Source organism: Stigmatopora argus, chromosome 4 (assembly GCF_051989625.1).
Source record: "Stigmatopora argus isolate UIUO_Sarg chromosome 4, RoL_Sarg_1.0, whole genome shotgun sequence".
NCBI lineage: Eukaryota > Metazoa > Chordata > Actinopteri > Syngnathiformes > Syngnathidae > Stigmatopora > Stigmatopora argus.
In genome coordinates, this window is record NC_135390.1 from 23,289,788 (window position 1) to 23,304,113 (window position 14,326).

Below are 14,326 nucleotides of genomic sequence, written 5' to 3' on the forward strand. Positions count from 1 at the left end.
CCCTCCGGCCGCCTGGCGCTTTGTCACTCAAACTTTTTGTGTTGAATTACGAGTTTCTACGGGCACCTCACGAATCCCATGTCGGGCCTTCATGTGGAATGTTTACACGCAGCAGAAACCCAGCAAAAAGCTTCTTACTCTTCTAACATCTTTAATAGGGGTTTACTAGTGTGGACAAGGGGGTTAAGGCTAGCTAGCCCTTCTAGGTCCCCCAGCCCTCCTCTTTGGCCTTAGCACGGGTCCCGATCGGGGATGCCGACCAGTCGCGCGCTTTCCGTCCACAGCCTGCGGGCCGTCCGATCGTCCCGGCCCTCGGGCGCCGCCTCCTTCACGGCGCAGTCGCTGAAAGGAGAAGGAAGGACTTAGGGTTATCCGGGTGGGGCCGGGAAGGATCCCCTGCAAATCCAGTCGTCCGTGAGGCCCCCCCCCCCCTCCACCATTCCACCTGAAGTAGCAGCCCGAAAGCTCCTCCAGTCCGGGCGTGACGGCGCAGTACAGGCTGGTCTGGCTGCCCTGCCGCGGCGTCTTCATCAGCAGCCGCGCCGGCAGCCGCAGCAGCGCCCCGCAAAGGGGGAAGCGGCTTTCCACGTGGCGGCCCAGCTCGGTCCGGATGACGCCGGGGTGCACGCAGAAGGAGCTCACGTCCGTGCCTGAGCGGACCGCGGCCCGGTGAGCAAAGAGGGGCCCGTGGGACCCGTGGGACCCGTGGGACCCGTGGGGCGGCCCCGCCACGCCCCGCCCTGCCCCATCAGCTCACCCCACCTCGGAGGCGGCGCGCCAGCTCTCGGCCGAAGAGCACGTTGGCCAGCTTGCTCTGCCGGTAGCTCTGCAGCGGCCCGTACGGTCGAGAGGCGAAGAAGAGATCGGAAAAATCGATGTGACCTGGACGCAGAGGGCAGGCGAGACGTGGGAGGCCGCGCTTTCGCACCGGGACGGCCGGCGGTCGGGTAGGCACCTACCTCCCCGGTGGGCCACGGACGCCACGGTGACCACGCGGCTGGGGGCGGAGCTCTTCAGTTTAGGGAGCAGCAGGTTGGTCAGAAGGAAGTGAGACAGATGATTGACGGCGAACTGAGTCTCGTAGCCGTCCTCCGTCAGCCGTTTGGGGCACATCATCACGCCTGCCACACGCGACGCCCCGGCGTTTGGACACGGGCCACTTTGGACCGACGAGCGATTTGGCCGGCCCGTACCGGCGTTGTTGATCAGGAGGTCCAGCCTGTCCTCGCTGTCCAGGAAGTCTTTGGCGAACTGTCTGACGGAGTAGAGCGACGCCAGGTCCAGGTGTCGGGTCACCACGTTCCCGTTGCCCGTGGACGCCCGGATCTCCTCCGCCGCCCGCCCGGCCCGGCTCATGTCTCTGCACGCCATCACCACGCGGGCACCTAAATGGGAAGCGCTCGGTTTTTCTGCCCGAAAATGCGCCAGGCGAGACCCCCGATCGATAGACGGCGACCCGGAAGTACGGAAGACGTCCCGGGTACGCCGGAGGAACGTCGGACATGTTGGGAACTGCAATTTAAACTTCATTTGATGAGGCAATCTTTCAGTTCAAAAGCTCCACAAAGGAGGGTTTTTTATTGCGGATGGGTTAGCATTAACGGCTCTGAGCGCGAGTATTAGCAGGCCTAATGAGCTCGGCTGACCCCGGGGCGCGACCTCGGCGCGTGACCTCGGCGCTCGCTCACCGCGCCTGGCCAGCTCTCTGCAGGTCTCCTTGCCGATGCCCGTGTTGGCGCCCGTCACCAAGACCGTCTTGCCGTCCTGCCGCCGGGCGCTGCGGCACACGCCGCCGGCGATCCACTTGCGCAAGGCCGCCACGCCTGCGCACACCCACGCGCGTGAGAAGAGGAATTAGAGTTGATGTTCGGGGGTCGGTCGTATCAAAATAAAAGGCGGGCCGGCTCTCACAGATGAGCAGGAGGGCTCCCAAAGCGGCGCCCCCGCGGAGCAAGGCGCCCCCCCGCCCGTCCTCCGGCGACAGGACCGAGAAAGCGGCCCCGGGCGGCGACATGGCTGGCCGAGGACCGTGGAGTTTGGTTCCGCCGGGAAGAAGGGGCGGGCCCGGCGGGATCAAATCCGATTAGGATTAAAAGGCACGCCACCGGACCAACGGGCTGGCACTTCCCCGTCAAAGAGGACGAAAGGTGGCAAAAACTCAGAACCTCTACTACTTACAAAATCAGTCGCTTGCAGAAGTGGTTTCCCAACCTGCAGCTTGACGCCGAGGAGCCCTATTTTGGCCTCATTTGTAAAGCCTTTAAAAATGATAAAATCATACCCATTTTGCATGAGATACGTAATGTTATTTAGATGCGGTGGCAGCATGGCGCCGATTAGCACCCCGTTGTGTTTGAGACAGACGCAATGAATTTCACGATCAACACGACAAAGAAATAAAACAGAATCGAAAACTGACGGCACTCAATATTTATTCAAGAAATGTCATCGAAGCCTTGCTTTCTTTTTTTGTCCTGACGGTGGCGCTTCCGAGAAGTGACACAACTGATCGTCCACACGGAGGCGCGAATCCATCGGAAGTCCCGCCCACGAGTTTCCGTTTAGTCGGCGAGCCGAAGCGCGTCGCCAGCTAGCCAGTCAGCTAGCCAGCCCGTCGTTATCTCCGACGGCGGTGGCTTTCGGCGGTTCCTTCCGCGGTGCGTGCGGCCTCGCCTTCACGTGGAGGTAAGAAATCTCACTCGCTCGGGCTCGGTTCGGCTAGGTCAGGCGTGGCCCGGTGCACGGACGGACGCGTGCGACGCTGCTCGCTCTTTCACTCACTTCGACGCAGCACAATTAGCCAGCTAGTTAGCTAGCTGGCCAGCTCAGTGCCAACGAGCTAGGCTAGACTAACCGAAGCGACCCCCGCCCCGCCGGAGCCTCTTTGTTTTGTTTTTTAAGCTAGCTCACTTGGCGGGCGTCTTTTGAGCCGTCGCGAGCTCACGGCGAAGAAGAAAGACCAGCTCGCCTACGAGCGGCGCCCCTCGGCGGCCACCGCCACGCATTGCTGTCGCCAAACTAAGCCAACTGCACTACTTTTGACATTTGTCGCGATATTTTCACCTCAATATCAACAGCCCAAATTAACAACACTGTAGCAGAGCGATTTAGCGTCACATCCCGATGCTCTTTTCAGTGCAAGATGGACGCCCAGCTGTTTATGGAGTGCGAGGAGGAAGAACTGGAACCCTGGCAACAGGTGGACGACGGCGTGGACGAAGACGACGAGGACGCCAAGGAGCCGGGTAACGAGCGCCGCCCGGTTGTTCGCTTCTGGCATCGCCCCCTTTTGAACTCCCTGCTCCTCCCCAGCTACCCCCGATGTGGCGTTTGCGATGCCCTCTCGTGCCGGCCAGCTGCGGTCTCAGGCCCCGCCCCTCGACCCGACGCAGACCGGGGGTGCGACGCGCCTCTTCGCCGTTCAGGTGCTCAGCGTCGCGTCCGGCCTCGGCGTTTCGGTCGCCGGGCCCCCTCGGCTGAAAAGGGGGCGTTTTTTTTTTTTCAGGCGTTCCCAGCGGTCGCGGCCGGACCCTCGCCCTTCGCCGACCCGCCGTGGCCGACAGGTCCGGTCGCCCGAGCGGGGCCAGAAGGGAACGTCGGACGGGCGCCGACCGCCTTTTCCCGTCCTTCCGCAGCGCCGACACAGGGCGAGTCCTTGCTCAAAGGCGGCACCCTCCCGGGAGGTCTCCCCGTGCTAAAGCGCCACGTCGTGCCGGAGCGCCCAGGTCAGTGGACGCGCCCCCCAATTGGCCTCTCATCTAGTTGTAGCGCGACAGTCGGGAGCTAGCTTTGCCAGCGTCGGCGACGAGATGACGCGGCATCGGTTTTGGGAAAATATCGCGCTACCTGTATTCTGCGGCTGCGTGCGCGCGTCGCTAGAAAAGAGAGAAATAAGCCCACCGTGGCCTGATTTTTCGAGGCGAGGCATGGACACGAACCAAGGGCCCCCAGCCACGTGAAACTCAAATCTCTTTTGGTGCCAAAAACCAGAAGCATTTTGTCGCTAGTCATCCGATCCGTTCCAAGCGGGAGCCAATAGACGGACGCTTATTTGCCACCACCCTCCCCCTCCAAACGGCTTGGACGTCGGTGTCGGCCCACGTCTTGGAGAAAACCCAAACGACGGAGCTCATCGCGCCATCCACATTTGGCGACGACGCCAGGAAGCGTGCTTTGATTTGGCTACGGACTTACGGCGGTGAACGATACGCCGGCCGTCTCGTGGCCCTTCTATGGCTTAGGAGAGACAGTGACTCTGGGCGTCGACCGAGGCGTCCGCCCACCGGATGGAAAAATGGCCCGAGTCGAAGGCGGGGTGGCCAGGCGGCAGAGATTGCCAAAAGTAGCTCCACATGGAGCGTGCGGCAGACGACCCCGGGGAAATGTCTTCGTGGGCCGAGGAGAGTGAACCGGACGACCCCACCCCCAACGCCACGGGATGAGCGGTAGCTAGCGGTAAGTCCCAGCCTCTTTTCTCGCCTCGCCGCTCTATTGTTTCGTTCGTATTGACGGAAAGTTCTCTTGTAATATGGATGCTAAATGTTTAGTGGCGTTTTGCGCCGCCAGATTCTTTTCTTTCCGGAGTCGGCCGAGCATTCCCGCTGAAATGTTGTTTTGGTGCCGCAGGGACGAGGAGTCGAACTCGGGGCGCTTCTCCCGCTTTTCACCTCGCCGGTGCCGCCGGCCAGCCCGGACGACGACTGCAAGCGGGACGCCGTCGCCTCGCCGCCCTTTGCCGTCGACGTGATGTCCAGGGAGCGTTTGGGGCTCCTCTTCTCCGACGTCTGCCCGAGGGGCACGGAAAAGGCCGGCGGGGGCCGTCTCCCGCGAAGCCCCTCGCGGACCGCGCGCGTCCTCGACGCCCGCCTGGCCCGTTCTTGGCCCAAGAGGGACTTGCCGGCCGGGGCCCCGACTCTTTGCCTTCTGGACTCCGGCGACGGCAACGCGCTCGCGGACCTGGGGATTTTTGGAGCGCCCTAACCCAAGCGGACATCGTCGGCCCCGCGCCGCCTTCTAGACATGGCCGCCACCAAGGCCCACGTTCTCCGTTGGGCGGAGCGCCCGGAAGAGGAATCCGACCGATGCCTCGGAAGTGCAGAGCCTCCCACGTGGTGCTCAGTGTCATCGTGGACAGGAACTGTTTTGCCCAGTGGCACGTGGAAAGAGAACGTAAACAAAGGCCCCTCCTCTCAGCCCGGGTTCTCGGGAAGAACCCAAACAAGCGGCCCTTTCCCAGGAGGGCGTCTCGGACGCGTCCCCTCGCAGAAGCCGGCCTCACGCCCCCCTACCTCTCCGCTCGAGGTGTCTGGAAAAGGACGGACGTCGTTGCAAGAATGTCTGGCTTGGCGTTTTTTTTTTGTACACGCGCCAGAACGCACAAAGGAATAAATGGTGTCTTTGTTCAATTCCAATTGAAGGATTCTTGTCTTATTTTTGGGCCCGACAAAGTGGATTTGTTTTTGTTTGCACCGAGAGGAAGTTGGCGTGCTACCCCGGAGGTAAAAGTCTTAAAAAGTGGCCAAATGACCTCAAAAGAGACGACGTGGCAGAACTTTTTGGCCCTGGCGCTCCGTCCAAATGAGATTCCGCCCTGGCAGATGTCCGATCCCGTTGAAGCGGGAGGGCCGACGGCGGCCGGGACCTTTGTTCCCTCGCACTTGACACGGGTGGGACATCTTTTAACGTCAACGGCGGCAGACGCGTTGACCACTGACGCGCTCGATCGGTACGCGCGGAAAGATTTGAAGTTGCTTTTCAAATCCGGCGAGCGCAAAGTGGCATTTTATCTTGGCCCGTGGTGTCCACTCTGGTTAAAAAGCAAACGGCCTGCCGGCAGGTCCCGACGTTCGTCTCCGCCCTGGCCCCGGCCCCGACGTACGGCTCCGCCCCGGTCCCGACGCCCCGCCCAGCAAGGTGGTCCTCAGCGTGGACGAGTTCTACTACGGGACGGCGGGCGAGGAGCAGGCGGCCAGGAGGAAGTATCACGTGGCGCGCAAAAGCGCCGCCTTCAGCTGCAACATCTGCCGGCGTGCCGTGGGCGACAACCTCAGGTGAGTTCTGGGTTGGAGGCCGAGGCCGGCCGGCCGGCTCCGGACCAAAGCGCCGCCGTCTCCGGACCAAAGCGCCTCCGTCTCCGGACCAAAGCGGCGGCGTCTCTTTGGCAGGCTGGCGCAGCACACGCTGCAGCACTCGCCGCTGGTCCGGGGCGGGGAGGAGCGGCAGATGTGCGCTTTCTGCTTCCGCCACTTTTCGGGCGCCGCTCAGCTTCAGGGCCACCGCGAGCGGGTGCACGGCGCCGCCCCCTCCTCCTGTGAGTGCCCGACCGAAACGCTCGCCTTGAATGACGCCGGCTGAGTGGCGCCGCCGTCCGTCTCGGCAGGCACGTGTCGCATCTGCGAGTGGGCCTTTGACAGCGAGTCGGCCTTCCTCGGCCACATGAAGACCAATCACAAGCCGGGAGAGATGCCCTACGTCTGCCAGGTAGGTGGGCCTCCTCCCAGGTGCTGGGTGGGTTCCGGAATGCCGTTGGTGGTGGGCCGCCCCCCCCGTCCTCCGTCATTCATCAATGTATTTTTTGCACGGCGTCCTCAGGTGTGCCTCTACCGCTCGTCCTTCTACTCGGACGTCCTGAGGCATTTCGCCAGCTGCCACAAAGATTCGCGCTACCTCCTCTGCGTCTTCTGCCTGAAGGTCAGCCGCGACGTGACCCGCTACCAGAAGCACGTCCTACGCCACAAGGTACGAGCGGGCTAGCTGGCGAAGAGAGCGCGCCGAGCGTGGCCTGCATTTCTTTGATGGGATTGGGCTCTTTTCCATGGCAAAGGGCAAAAACGCCCAAAAAGGACGCTCAAATTGGACGCAAACATCAACGGGAAGTGGCCTCCGCTGACCCCAAAATGCCATCAAATCAATACAAAGCCATATGTAGCCACGGAAAGAGCCACATATGGCTCCCGAGCCATAGGTTCCCTACCCTTTGGATGATTTCCCGGTCCATGACCTTGTGTTGATCTTTTCTTTGGGTGGTCCAGCAGCGGGTGACTTTTTTTGGTTTGTTTGTTTTCCTCCCTTCCACTTGTGACGTGCAGGCGGGCGGAGGATTCCACTGCAACCGCTGTCGCCTGCAGTTCGCCTTCCCGGCCGACAAGAAGCGCCACAAGCTGGAGCGCCACCGCAGCGTCCGCCGGCCCGCTAAGCTGGAGGGGCTCCCCCTGGGGTCCAAGGTCAGTCGCCCGCCGTTGCCGCCACTCCGTCCCCGATTTGTCCCAACGATGGCGCGCGCAGGTGACGGTCCGCGTGTACGGCAAGAGGCGTGGGCCGGGGCCGCCTCCCGCGGCGGCCGGGACGGGCGGCGGCGACGCGCGGCTCTTGCGCGACCCCTCCTGCCTGGTCCGAGCCAACAAGATCAAGGCCCAGCGGCGGGACCCCTCTCCGCCGGCCAAGGCGTCGCGCTCGGCTTGGCTCAACCCCGGCAGGTGAGAGGCTTCCCGTCCGGTCTAGACCGACCGGTCCACTTTGAAAAGACCTAGGCTTACAAGTTGAGACCGAGAGCGGGATCGAGCCCCGCTGTCCCCCTCCCGGTACCAAATGTAAACTCTCTGGCCCGCCAGCCTGTCGTGTTTGGAATGCGGCGGCGACGTGTCGGACATTGTGGCGCACTACCCCACGCACGCGCGCTGCCTGCTGTGCGCTTTCGCCAGCTGCTGCTCCCGCGCCTACGCCGCCCACATGATCCGGTAAGCGAGACCGCCGTCCCCGCCCGCCGGCCGGCCCTCCGTCCTGACGCGCTCCCGTCGCAGCCACCACGTGCCGCGCGACGAGGACGGAGGCTTTCCACGACGACGATGGCGTCGCCGCCCGCCCCCCTGGTGAGGAGAGAGCCGTGGGTCGATGGGTGGAGGAGAAACGGCCGCCGAGCGCCTTCCCTTGCCTTTCAGTCCCTTCTCGCTGGCGTGTTCGGACTGCGACTTCGCGTCGGCCTCCGGCGACGAGATGGCCGCCCACCTGGCGCTCCGCCCCCGGCACGCCGCCGCCGTCTGCCGCTCCAGAGGTGAGCGCCGCTCGCGCCCGTTGTGTTGCCTCCTTGCGTGAGAATGTGCGGGCTAAGAAAAAAAATAATCTTAATAGTTATACTAGTTAGAAAAAGGACACGCGAGAATGTTTTTTTCCCGTTTTATCGTTTTTTTGAAAAAGCACAAAAGCATACTCAACTATCAGGCGAATCAATAAGAATTTGAGGTGAATTTTCTAGCTTGGGTCTCCAACTGCCAGTCAGAGTCTAGTTTTTCACAGTTTTCCACGTCCAACATAGCGACCAAATTCAATGAGCGCTTGCTGGCGACTCAATCATTGGATTCAGGTGCGCGCCGGATGGGGGAGGGGAGGTAGCTTTCCGAGATGGGACGGGACGCAACGCGCCGGCCGGCCGGACGGAGCACGCCGGCTCGCTCGCCCCTCAACCAGAGACTTTGGGCCGAAAAGAGCTTCTGGACGGCAACAATTTCAAACCTTTTTATTTATTTATTTCAATCCAAAAATGTATTGACAAGAAATGATCCCGTAAAATAGCTCCATTGACGTACATGCCATAAAATAAACAAAAGAACTACTTTGTTTTCAAATGTCATTGCTCAGCCGTCGCCTCCGGCGAGTTTGGCCCAAAGCCCATTTGAAAGAATACAGTCACGGTACGTCTACATACGAACGAGCCTAATTGGTTCCGGGACTGAGCTCATATGATACTAGTGTCCTGCAAGTGCAATCAGTGGATTGCTGTCAGCTGCTTCTCTTGCAGGCCAACCCCCGCCGGTTCAACTCTGCCAGTGGGCTCGGTCGATGGCGGATAGCTTGAGCGAAAAGCCGCCCCCACCCACTGCGACCCAACCCCCGTTGATTGAACTTTGTCAGCTATGTCTTTGCTGAATGGCTTGGAAAACACAAAGCAGCTAATTTAAGACTTTTTTGTTGTTGACCTATTTCGAACATGGGTCATCAAAGTGCAGACTTTTGACCATTGAAGAGCGAGCGAGCGAGCGCCTTAAACAAATTGAACCATTGGACATATGAAGGAAGACATAGCATCCCATAAAACTAGGCATTTATTTAACAGGGCTGGGCAAACAAAAAAAAGGCCAAAAGTGAGTGCTTTGGTTTCAACTTCTAAAGAGGAAACTTTCTGCAATACTAGTGTCCTACGAGTGCAATCAGTGGATTGCTGTCAGGTGCTTCTCTTGCCCAACCCCCGCTGGTTCAACTTTGCCAGCTCGTTCGGTGCTGGATGACTTGAACCAACAGCTACTCGCTCCCCCCCCACCCACCCACCCACGTTGGCCCAACCCCCGTTGATTCAACTTGGTCACCTATGTATGTGGCGGATGGCTTTGCAAAGCCTGGTATAAACTGTCAAAAGCCAGTTCAATACATTTTTTAAAACTTATTTCAAACATGGCCATCAAAGCGTGAACTTTTGACCATTGAAGAGCGAGTGAGCGCCTCAAAGAAATTGAAGCATTGGACATATGAAGAAAGACATAGCATCCCATAAAACTAGGCATTTATTTAACAGGGCTGGGCAGACTAAAAAAGGCCCAAAGTGAGTGCTTTGGTTTGAACCTGGACAGAGCAAAGCTTTCCACAATACTAGTGTCGTACGAGTGCAATCAGTGAATTGGCGTCAGATGCTGCTTGTTTGGGCCCAACCCCCGTCGCTTCAACTGGGTCTGTGTCTGTGTCTGTCTGTGCTGGATGGCTGGGAACAAAAGCTGCCGCCAGCCACAGTGGCCCAACCCCCGTCCGGCCGTCCGGCCATTCAACTTTGTCACCTATGTCTGTGCCGGATGGCTTTGCAAAGCCACCCCTGCCTGCCTGCCTGCCTGCCTGGTGTAAAGTGTCAAGAGCCAGTCCAACCAAGACTTTTTCTGGACCTATTGAAAACGTTGGCCATCAAAGCGCAGACTTTTGACCCATTTAAGAGCACCTTTGTTGAATGATATTTCACCCATTTCATTCTACGCAGCGGTGTATGATGACAATAAAGGCTTTTGATTTGATATACAGAGGTGCCTCTACGTACGAGCTTAATTGGTTCCAGGACGGAGCTCGTATGTCCATCTTGTCGTCACTCGAACGAACGTTTCCCATTGAAATGAACTCAAAACAACTGAACAAAAACACGATATCGTCCATGACAACGAGCAAGCTCTGTGACACGTACCCCACTCTCATATTTTTCAATTATTTCGCGCTTCATGTTGATTGTCAATATTCGCCTTTTCTTTGTACCACTCTTCATTCCCCTGGTTTGCTTTGGATCCATTGTTGTTCACTTTGCATTATGCATTGACTAACGGGGGGGAAAATGCAAGCTTCGCCCGGTGCTGCTAGATATCTGTTATACACGAAAGAGATGCGGCAAAAAAGACAGTGCGCTACAATGATAAACAGCCTGTCATGTCTTGGCCACCTGGCTTTCTCGCATCTCCAAATTTTTCTCGTATTTAGAGATCATTATTGGCTGGAAATTTTCCCCGTCTCTCGGAATGCTTGTATTTAGAGGTAGCACTCACTGTATTTGCTTTGCTTTTCCTGCCGCCGCGCAGAGTACGTGGAGCCAGACATCCCGCTGTGTTTGGAGGTGGACCGGACCGAGGGAGAGGACCGCGTGAAGCAGGAGGAGGAGGAGGAGGAGGAGGAGGAGGAAGAAGAAGAAGAGGAGCCTTCCTCGGACGCCTGGAAACCGGCCCGGGACGATGAGGGCGACGAGGCGGCGGCGGCGGCCTTCGCCGGGCCCGGCGGCCCTCGCCCGCCGCAGCTGAGGGACGGCGACGCCGCCGACTTCTTCGACCTGCTCTTCCCCCCGGCGCTGGTGGAGCTGATCGCGGCCGAGACCAACGGCCACGCGGAGGCCCGGCGCCGGCGGGGAGCCGCCTTCGCCGACTGGTTCCCGCTCACCCCGCGGGAACTCCGGGCTTTCCTGGGCCAGTGCGTCCTGGGGGGGGCGGAGCGCCTCCCCGACCGTCCCGCCGTGGCCCCCCGACGCTTCCGGCAGCTGGCGGCCGCCGTCCGCATGGGGCGCTTGGACGGCGGGCGGGGCGAGGACCCGCTGCGCCCCTTCGGGCCCATGCTGGACATCCTCAGCGCCGCCATGTGGGAGGCCTACCGGCCCAACTGCTGCCTGAGCGTGGACCGGGCGCCGCTGCCGGCGCCGGAGGGGGCGGGGCCCGCGCCGGCCGGCCGGCCCGAGGTCTGGCTGCTCTGCGATTCCAAGTCGGGCTACTGCCACCGCTTCTACGTTGGGGTGGGGCCCGGTGGCGGCGGCGCCGGCGGCGGGCGGGAGGCGGGTTCCCGCGTGGCGCGGGAACTGCTCCGGGGCCTGGAGCACAAGCGCCACCAGATCTTCTTGGCCAGCTCGCTGACGTCGGCGCCCCTCCTGCGGAAGCTGTTGGAGCGGGGCATCTACGCTTCGGGCTCCTTCCCGGCGGGCAGCCGCGTCCTCCCGCCGGCGCTGTGGCGGGACGGCCGGCTGGACGGGCCCGGGGACTTCCTGCAGAGCCGGCGGGGCCCCCTGCTCGCCACGCGCTGGAGGGACGCCAAGGAGATGGGCTGCCTGTCCACCAACGCCCCGGCGGGGCGGCCCGACACGGTGTGGAGGCGCTCCCGGGGCGGGGCGGGGGCCGGCGGTGGCGGCGGCGGCGGCGGCCTGGAGCCCGTCCGCCGCCCGCTGGCCTTCCGCCTGCTGCAGGAGAACATGCGAGGGGTGGACATCTGCAAGCAGCTGCTGGCCTGCAACCCCCTGGGCGGGATCCCGCGGGACCGCCACTGGCGGGGCCTTTTCTGGTTCCTGATCAACCTCAGCGTGGTCAACGCCTTCATCGTCCTGCGCGAGAGTCGCAAGGACAACCCGCCGCCTTGGGTGCGGGACGGCCTCTTTGCGCAGGCCCATTTCCGCAGGCGCCTGGGCCTGCAACTGACCGGGGCCATCGAGCGAGACGAGGTCGAACGGGACGCTGTCGGACTGGACGCCGTCGGGCGCAACGCCGTTGGGCGCAACGCCGTCGGGCGCGACGCCGTCGGGCGCGACGCCGTCGGACGGGACGCCGTCGGGAAGCGCCACCGCTTGCGCAAGATCGGCGGCTCCTCCAAGAAGTGCCGACAATGCGGCGGCGACAGGGGCGGCCCCTGGGGCTGCGCCCTCTGCCGGGTCCGCCTCTGCAAGGACCCGCGATGCTTCTGGGCGTATCACGGAAAGGCGCCTCCCCACAAAGGTGAGTCGGTGGCCTCCGCTCGTCCCCCTTCCCCCGCCGCGCGCTCTCGCCACGACCCTGACTCGCGGCCTTTGTGCTCCGCAGCGACGGAAGCAGCAGAATGCGTGCGCCACCTCCAGAGGTAACGAACGGCGCCGGTCTCTCTCGCCGGAAGCGATCCGTTCGTGGGCCGACCTTAGACTCGGAGACTGACTCCTTGGTTTTCTGTGTGACAGCGGGCCTGCGGAGACGCCGGACAAAGAGCACCCGGACCACCTGGCGCCCTTGGAGCACCTCTCGGAAGAGGAGGCGGAGGAAGAGCCGGCCATCAAAGAGGAGGAGCTCTCGCCCGGCACCCCCGAAGTGCCGGACGACTTCCCGTCGGCCCACCAGCTGAGGGTGGCGCTGCTGGCCCTGTGCGCCGGCACGCGCCAGGCGGCGGCCGTCTTCGGCACCGAGCCCCGCCTGGTCCGCGCCTGGCTGAAGCGGATCCGCCCGGTCCCGCTCCCGGTCCCGGTCCCGACGGAGCCAGAGGGCGACCGGGACGGCGAGGCCCGGCTGGCGGCCTGGGTGCTGAGCCGCCGCGAGCGCCAGCTCCCCCTCGACGAGAGCGCCTTCTTCCATCGGGCCGCCGCGCTCCACGGGGACGGCTTCCGCCCGTCCTACCCGTGGGGCGTGCTCTTCATGCTCCGCCACCGACTGGGGCCCGGCCGGGAGCCCGCCCCGCCCGCGTCGCTGGCGGCCGACGTCGCCGCCTTCCGGGACTTTGCCCGCAAGACGCTGCGGGTCCACGGCCTGCCCCGCGGCACCGTGGCGGCGGCCGACGAGCTGTGCCTCTTCGTGGACCCGCTGGCCTTCCGGGACCCGCGGCGCCGCGCCGGGGCCCTGAGTTTCGTCGGGGCCGCCGCGCCGCTGCTCACCGTCTGTCTGGCGGCGCTGGCCGACGGGACCGCGCTGCCCGCCTTGGTGCTGAGCGAGGCGGGTCCCGACGGCGTCGAGGCGGCGTCCCCGTCGTCCGACGTCGCCCTGCTGGCGGCGGTTCGTCGCCCGCCGCCCGGGGAGGCCTTCAAGCTCTGGACCCAGAGGGTGTGGCTGCCTTACATCTCTGGGCGCGCGGGCAAGTCGCTGTTGGTGTTGGACCGCCACCACGAGCACGCCGGAGAGCCCTCCTTGGCCGCACTGAGCGCCGGCGGTACGCTGCCGGCCGTGCTCCCCGAGGGTTCTTCCTTTCTCCTGCAGCCCCTGCAGCTGGCGGCCAAGCCGGCCCTGGAACGCTTCCTCGGGGCCCGCTGGGACCGCTTCTGCCGCGAGCGGGGGGACGGCGGCGGCGAGGAGGACTGGGATCGGGTGGCCCCCACGCTGATCCGCTGGACCCTCCGGGCCCTGGCGCGACTCAAGGACCTCCGCCGCCTCTGGAGGACCTCCTTCCAGATGACGGGGATCCTGGCGGGAAAAGATGACGACGGGGGCGGGGGCACCGGCCGGGAAGAGGACCGTCGCGCCCTTCGAGAGGAGCTGGAAGAGACGCTGCTGTCCGCCGAGGACCTCCCGAACAAAAGGGAGGATTCCGGAGACGAATCTGACGGAGAGGGGGCGGGACCGTCCGAGAATTGGCCGAAGGACACGGAGGCGGCCCACCCAAAAGTAGTAGAAGCGATGGCCGATCAAAACGTAGAAGAAGAAGCGGAGGCCGACCGAAAAGTAGAAGAAGAAGCGGAGGCCGACGGCGGGCGAGAGCGAGACGCTTGGGGGACGGAAGAAGTGGGACCGGAGTGCCGGGACGGCGCAAGAGAGGAGACGGACGCCGAGACCGTCGGAGACCCCGTTTGCCCCCCCGGCGACAAACTGAAGGACCTTGGGGACCCAACTCCAAGCTGAAGTTAGGTCGGGCACGCCACGGTCCGACGCGAGTCTCGCTGATTTGAAACCCGCTCGTGTGTTGTTGTTTTTTTTCCCTCTCTTTTTCACAATAAAAATCTTTTGAATCCAAACTGACTTTTGTTTGATTGGATGGATGGTCCGCTAAGGGGGAGGAGTCATCAAATCAATCCAAAGCCTTTACTGTCATCATTCGCAGCTGCGTA

The 14,326-nt window shown here is 62.3% G+C and overlaps 2 protein-coding genes across 3 annotated transcripts; one reads left to right on the forward strand and one right to left on the reverse strand.

The window, feature by feature from the left end:
* Window positions 1–13: 13 nt before the first annotated feature.
* On the reverse strand, window positions 14–2,080 carry crdhl (cone RDH-like). The gene is made up of 7 exons (XM_077598506.1): window positions 1,912–2,080; window positions 1,689–1,823; window positions 1,194–1,385; window positions 960–1,121; window positions 763–882; window positions 446–650; window positions 14–342 (listed from the first exon to the last, which is right to left on the reverse strand). Exons 1-7 carry the CDS (start codon window positions 2,012–2,014, stop codon window positions 231–233), a joined length of 1,029 nt encoding a protein of 342 aa, XP_077454632.1. The 5' UTR covers window positions 2,015–2,080; the 3' UTR covers window positions 14–230.
* A 455-nt stretch (window positions 2,081–2,535) lies between these two features.
* pogzb (pogo transposable element derived with ZNF domain b) lies at window positions 2,536–14,233 on the forward strand. 2 transcript variants are annotated; one of them, XM_077598477.1, is made up of 17 exons: window positions 2,536–2,685; window positions 3,137–3,245; window positions 3,313–3,425; window positions 3,506–3,563; window positions 3,636–3,725; window positions 5,837–6,050; window positions 6,165–6,310; window positions 6,380–6,480; window positions 6,592–6,738; window positions 7,089–7,223; window positions 7,285–7,475; window positions 7,611–7,736; window positions 7,800–7,868; window positions 7,938–8,050; window positions 10,599–12,263; window positions 12,348–12,384; window positions 12,479–14,233. In XM_077598477.1, the coding sequence occupies exons 2-17, from the start codon at window positions 3,143–3,145 to the stop codon at window positions 14,118–14,120; spliced, it is 4,950 nt and encodes a 1,649-aa protein (XP_077454603.1). In that variant the 5' UTR covers window positions 2,536–2,685; window positions 3,137–3,142; the 3' UTR covers window positions 14,121–14,233. The 2 variants fall into 2 exon arrangements, with proteins under 2 accessions (XP_077454603.1, XP_077454602.1); XM_077598476.1 differs by having other exon boundaries at window positions 3,506–3,725.
* Window positions 14,234–14,326: the final 93 nt, after the last annotated feature.

What these genes read in the sequence shown, in the direction of transcription:
- crdhl (XM_077598506.1), bottom strand. Translation starts at nt 2,014, where the DNA reads ATGTCGCCGCCCGGGGCCGCTTTCTCGGTCCTGTCGCCGGAGGACGGG. An exon ending in CAGAGAGCTGGCCAGGCGCG is followed by an intron (nt 1,386 to 1,688) that starts GTGAGCGAGCGC and finishes CTTCCCATTTAG; the next exon opens with GTGCCCGCGTGGTGATGGCG. An exon ending in CCTCCTGATCAACAACGCCG is followed by an intron (nt 1,122 to 1,193) that starts GTACGGGCCGGC and finishes CGCGTGTGGCAG; the next exon opens with GCGTGATGATGTGCCCCAAA.
- pogzb (XM_077598476.1), top strand. Translation starts at nt 3,143, where the DNA reads ATGGACGCCCAGCTGTTTATGGAGTGCGAGGAGGAAGAACTGGAACCC. An exon ending in CGTCGTGCCGGAGCGCCCAG is followed by an intron (nt 3,726 to 5,836) that starts GTCAGTGGACGC and finishes GCCTGCCGGCAG; the next exon opens with GTCCCGACGTTCGTCTCCGC. An exon ending in GGCTCCCCCTGGGGTCCAAG is followed by an intron (nt 7,224 to 7,284) that starts GTCAGTCGCCCG and finishes TGGCGCGCGCAG; the next exon opens with GTGACGGTCCGCGTGTACGG.